This window comes from Micropterus salmoides, unplaced genomic scaffold (assembly GCF_014851395.1).
Source record: "Micropterus salmoides isolate LMB-PRFRI ecotype aquatic unplaced genomic scaffold, ASM1485139v1 Ms_hic_scaffold_21, whole genome shotgun sequence".
NCBI lineage: Eukaryota > Metazoa > Chordata > Actinopteri > Centrarchiformes > Centrarchidae > Micropterus > Micropterus salmoides.
The window spans coordinates 24,316,918-24,322,919 of record NW_024041262.1 but is presented as its reverse complement, the minus strand read 5'-3'; the positions used below and the strand labels follow the sequence as shown (position 1 = coordinate 24,322,919).

Sequence of the window (6,002 nt, the reverse complement as noted above, 5' to 3'; positions counted from 1 at the left end):
GGACGGTTTGGTTGACTTTGCAAAGAGAGGTGTGTTGGCAAATTATTAAGTTATTAGAGGAAATTTTGAGGCCTTGATGTGTTTGTTGTACTTGTATATAAATGTGGAGGTTTTTAAGTAATATTCATGGTGATCACTTTTTCTATTTTTCTATAAATTTCATTGTTACTCAACATTTAAATGAATGAAGTATGAAAATGATTGCGTTTTTAATCACTTGTGAGGTCACATGTTGTGTTTATTACGATTATTTCCTCTATTTATATATTGATGTATTGCTGTTAGGAAGTCACATTGAGATTAAAACATGTTTTACAAGTGAGTCAAATAGCAGGACCTAACAAATAACCAGAATAGACAACTACAAATCACAACAACACTGGGTGTAACTTAATCCCCTACATAATACAGTTCATAGACAAGGCTTCCTTTATTCTATGTTTAAAGTAATTTAAGGTATGTATAGGGGTGACAGCAGTATTTGAGAAAATGTATATCTATGAACACATTTGACTATATATTTTCTGGTTTATACTTATTCTACATCCATCTATTAAAGATTACTCTTTATTTTAGATAGATTTATAATTGTTAATATAAACAGTGTTGTATTTAAGATTAAGCTTGATCTATAGAAATGGAAATGTGAGTGAATGTTTTGTAATGTTGCATTATTTTAAGTGGAAGTCTCCTCAAGTCTCCTCCTACAAAAGATGGCTTCTCGGTATATATATATATATTTTAAGTTGTGCGGGAGTTTCTTTGACCTACTTGTCCCCCTCCGATGCAGCTGTCTCACATTCTCACATTATGTAGGTGCGAGGTAATTTTCTGCTGTGAAGTTATCAGTGTGAAATACGTACGCAGAAAACTCAGAGAATACATATTTATTCACATTTAATGAATTGATTGTTCCCTGACGCCTCACTAACAGATTGAACTTAACATATTGGATAAAAGTAGGTCTGCTTCAAATGTATTTACTTCTCTTCTCAATCACACTCTCTCTAATCTGAACCTTTAACAAATAAGACAAAACTTTACATTTGCAATATTTACATCACAGAAATGCACAGATAATCAAAACGCATCCTTGCATCTGGAATGAAACAGTTGATCGTAATATAACAAATATATCCCATTAGTTAAATATCAACAACAACGACAATCACATAAAAGAAAAATATCAGTAATAATTCAGCCGTCTGTAGAAATCATTTATCTTCTTTTAAACTCTACAGCTGCCCTCCACACGTCAGCCCCTTGTCTGAGGGCGATGTCCTCTGGTAAAGACTCGAGTCCCAACAGAGGTGGAAGGTCTTTCCCCTCCAAATGGACCTCTAAGGTGGACCTGATGCTGGAGACAGCAGGGAGTGAAGGCATGGAGAAAACAACTGTTAGCACTGCATCCACTGTTTTCACCACAAGCATTCCTATTCATTTCCCTGCCCAGCTGCCGCCTCAACAGAAATGACCTGTGGCTGAGGGGATACAATTTAAGCTCTTTTCCAGTGACAGATGGCCGCCTGGAGGGGTCACGCTCTGGTCCTGGATGTCAAAAGGCTCCAAATCCCGGGGGGGGGAGTCCCGGGTGAGACCGCCACACTTTACTCTGATTAAAGCTGTCTAGGATCAATGGATTCCTTCAGACCAGGGTGGTAATCTTTCAACTGACAATAGGCACACTTCTTTCATTCATGGGGTTGCAATAAATTCGTATCCCTAAAAACACCTCCCGAGTAAACTAGGGAATATATATCAATGATGTCTTAGCGTTGTTTTACCATTTGGTGCATTACCTCCTACAAAAGCTGAACTCACAAATGGTAGATCTTGACTTTGTGTTTTCATTATAGAGGGGGGAGGGTTACAAATGGCTTGTGCTTACTCCCAGTGTGGCTTGTATCCCTCGTCCGGCATGGCGTTGCTCGTCTTCAACAGCAGAATTTCATGCAGCTCCAAAGAGAAAATGTCAACATCTGTGAGAGCGAGGAACACCTTCAGCCCTTTCCTCTGCTCTTCAGAGAGCCTCTGCTGAAACTCTGAGGGTAGCCTCCAAAACGGGTCCTGAAACATGATCATAATCAAAGTTTAATGTAATACAAAAAAAAAAAAAAAAAAAAAAAGAAGCAGAAACTGCAGAATTCCTGAAATTTATTTATTGGGGTCAAACTCTGGGCGCTTGCTGTGTCAGAACGGATTACAGCCCAGAAAATTTAACTCCGTCACAGGCAGAGTTCACGAGAAAATAATGACTCTAAAACAAACTACGTGGCTACCGTGGGTGAAGTTTATTCCATGGATTTTGTGTTTTTTTAAGTCTTAAATGGCGTATGTGCAGTTTAACCGTTATGACCAAAAACTGCCACGTCCAGTAAATTCCTGGATTGTTTTGATTTTATTAATACTCACTTGTTTTCTGTTCAGCATAAGCTCAGATTTCCAACAAGTCAAGAGCTGCCAGGTGAATATGCTGTGTTCCAGTTTGCTCTCTCCAAGACCCTGAAAAGAAAATGAAACAGTTTAATACTTCAAAAGACCATCCCAGCTCCTGAACTACAACTCACGTACTGCATTTTAGCAGACCATTTTTGAATGCAGACGATACGGTTTTAATTGTTTTTTATGTACTGTTATCCTTCTACAGCAGCCGTTCAGTTGTGTATGGCAAACCTGTCAAATTGGCTTGACTTGTGTAATTTATCACAATGAACATCACAAAATCTGCATCGTCAGTATTTCACTGTTGTTGAATGGTAATTTAGATTCAGTGGACGATGTGTGGCTGCACTGCAGAACTTCATAATGATAATTCATCTTGTTCACTGTGATGATTACATCCTTCATGCAATAGTCTGCTAATACACTTTACACTTTTAACCTTAGGTGTCACTTTTTGAAATGGCTGATTTTGTCCCCACCACTTTCTTAAAGCATAATTTGTTAAAAAAACAGCTTGCAGTTAAATAACAAATGAAAATGCCTCTAGAAAGGTTTATTTGCACATTATGAAAACATGCAATGCAATTAAAATATAGTAACAAATGTGCTTTTTCCCAAAAAATGAACTTATGCTACAAAAAAAAAAAAAAAAAGCAACAAATTCTAAAATGACCCAAAAACGTGAACTTTAACAAAAAAAGAGGCGGGAAGACTAAATTAGGCCTCAGCAGGGATGATGAGAAACATGAGAAAAGTTGATCTACAGGAGAAACAGATCTGAAAGCAACAGAGAATGCCTGAGAGATGCACTGGCTTATATTTTGCATTTAGCTGACGCTTTTATCCAAAGCGACTTACAATTGCTATACATGTCCGAGATCGCACGCCTCTGGAGGCAACGATGTGAAGGTTAAGTGTATTGCTCAGGGACACAATGGTGGATGGGACACAGTGGGAATCGAATCCGGGTCTCTCACACCAAAGGCATATGTTTTATCCATCACCACCCCTTGATAAATATTCTGTTATATTTACATATTTTGAAGTGTAACGTGCTACCTGAATTTTGTGCTTCCTTTTACATAAATAAAAACACTTTCACCAGAATGCGGGAAATTAAGTCTTTAAACACTGTTTAAGGATCTTTTTAGTCTCTTTCTCGTGAACCTAATATTGCGTATCGTGATGTCTCGCTAACGAAGTGTCTCTTCAAACCCCTAATCTGACCCCTTATGCCCCCCGCAACTTTTCAAAACAAAGTGACGTCCTTGCAGAACAGAAATGAATGAAAGAATGTCTGGACTGGTACATTTCCAAAATGAAACTCAATGTACAATGTAAACTGACTAGTTAATGAACTAAAACATGCAAATTACTGCTATACTGCCTGGTTTAGGTAGAATCAGAGCACCAGAGAAGGCAGTAACATGGCATGATGAACATTTTTATTTCACTTCTTCACACGTTAGTGTCAAAAAAGTATTTAAATGGGGATTTCATAGACAACATTATCACATTCTTTGCATAGCTGTGTTGTAATGGATATAGCTGTGGGTTTCTACCTTGGCTACAGTGCTGGAAATCTGTGGGTCCATCTGCAGCGAATCAGTGAGGTAGGACAAAAGAGGACCCTGAGGATCCCCGCCCGTCTTGCCAAGAAAGCGAAGGCCGATCTCCAGCACATACACAGCATCGCAAACATCTGTGTATGAACGCAGCACCGTTCTCATGGCACTGCTCACCGAACCCTTCAGCAGCTCCTGCAGCACAGGCAGAGAAACTGTCAACAGGCCACCGAGAGACGTGTGAGGGAAGGAATTTGACCTCTAACAAAGTGGCCTCACAAAATCCTACAGGGGGAAACTACTGAGAACATTCTTGGGCTGGCATTCGTCAGTTTCAGATTAAGACTTTGCGACCGTAAAATAGTCAAGTTCAATAGGTCTCACCTGATGAATCTTGCTTCTGACCTCAGTTAGAACCACAGAGAAATCCTGCAGATGTCTGTTCAAGTACCTCGAGGTGTCCTGATACAAAAGAACAACAGTGCTGGTTAGCAGAGTGTTTGGTAGTACCGGACATCTGCATGCAATTGTATGATTGGTTTTTTACCGCTTTGATAAGAGGTTTTCCAGCCAGGAAGCGGCGGGCCAGCTGGGTTTGGATGCCTTTCAGGTCGTAGTTGCTGTCTGTCTCCCCACCTTTCTTCAAGGTGTAGTGGCAGTGGGCTAAAACCAGAGGGAGCAGCTCTCTTTCTGGGTGGCACAGGGTCAGCTGGGTTTCTGATATCCTCTCTAAAGGAACGCTGTATTCACTGGGGAAATAAAACACGCTTAAGTCCACGATCAGCTGTATTAACCATAGGTTTAACACGATGTTTCAGGTACAGGCAAGACCTGACCACATACTGTGGTACTGATCCAGGAAGTCCAGTTGTGCATGACACAAACATGAGTCTGAAGGCTTATAAGATGTCAAAACTCTTCACAACAGTTTATGATACTAAGTTAATTAAAGTTGAGAGTAAGAGAAAGGGGCTTTGTGCACAGAATGTTATGCAGAGCAAGAGGTGCACACAAAAACAGATGTTTGTGATATTTACTGCACACTTACCCCTTACAAATATATGATCAAGGAACCCTGGTGAAGAGAACTGTTTTTCATTCAGCGTTCAGTTCTTTTATCACCTGTTCAGCCTCACAAAAAGTACTTCTTTTTCATGAGCCTGAACATTTGACAAAAGATCCACTCACTCACTTACTGTGGAGTTTTTAAACTGTGTCACACTCAGATCCATGAAGTCAACCTGCTGCTCAAGACTATGTGAAACGGTAAAAAAAGCTCCAGAGCAAGTGATTAAACAGACCTTGATTTGATACTGTCATCCAACTGCTGTTTCCAAAGTCAAGAATAAACTGTCAAGCTCAGCCCTTACTGGAATTATTTTTTGTAAAGCTTGAATGTATTAGATTGTCCGACGCAGTAGCGGAAAACAATCTTCTCATATAACTAAGGAAATATGTACATATTTTTATTTTAAGACACACGAGAAAGCTCTAAGAAAACTTTGGAGTAACTGTTGGTGGGGATAATGTTTCAGATAGAAAAAAATAGCCATTATTATTATTATTAAAGAAGAAGAAACCTGGTTCGCTGGATGAACCCTGCACTCGTATGTTCATGCTTTCAAATCATCTTTACATTTGACTCTGGACCGGGCGTACTGACCTGTCCTCCTGGAGGCTCACGCTCCTGGCCGCTCTCACCAGGCTGTTGTGAGTCTCCAACAGGAAGTCTACGAGGGTTCGCAGACACGACCCCGGTCCGTGTCGACACGGTATCAGAAACTCCCCGGAGCTCTCGGATGTCACCTCCTTCTCACACAAGTTCACATCCACACCCAAGTCTGCTGCTATATATACACAGAGCCATGGGAGAAAGTTATAAAGTCAGGCAGAGAAGGAAACAGACATGAGGGACACTCCGAAAATCTAGATGTAAACGTCTGGTTTCACACCGATTCAACTGAATTTTCTAATTGGCGGTTCAATTTAAAAGTG

At 40.1% G+C, this 6,002-nt stretch overlaps 1 protein-coding gene across 2 annotated transcripts in view; it reads right to left on the bottom strand.

Moving 5' to 3' along the window:
- Positions 1-871: 871 nt before the first annotated feature.
- The window catches only part of rnf213b (ring finger protein 213b), a 34,942-nt gene continuing 29,811 nt past the window's right edge, over positions 872-6,002 (bottom strand). For both annotated transcript variants that reach the window (XM_038735302.1, XM_038735303.1), the window contains 7 exons: positions 5,671-5,854; positions 4,555-4,756; positions 4,392-4,469; positions 4,005-4,202; positions 2,413-2,502; positions 1,889-2,067; positions 872-1,357 (listed from right to left, as the gene is read on the bottom strand). In XM_038735302.1, the coding sequence (XP_038591230.1) occupies positions 1,219-1,357; positions 1,889-2,067; positions 2,413-2,502; positions 4,005-4,202; positions 4,392-4,469; positions 4,555-4,756; positions 5,671-5,854 (1,070 nt within the window). In that variant the 3' untranslated portion in view covers positions 872-1,218. The remainder of the gene's footprint in view (positions 1,358-1,888; positions 2,068-2,412; positions 2,503-4,004; positions 4,203-4,391; positions 4,470-4,554; positions 4,757-5,670; positions 5,855-6,002) is intronic.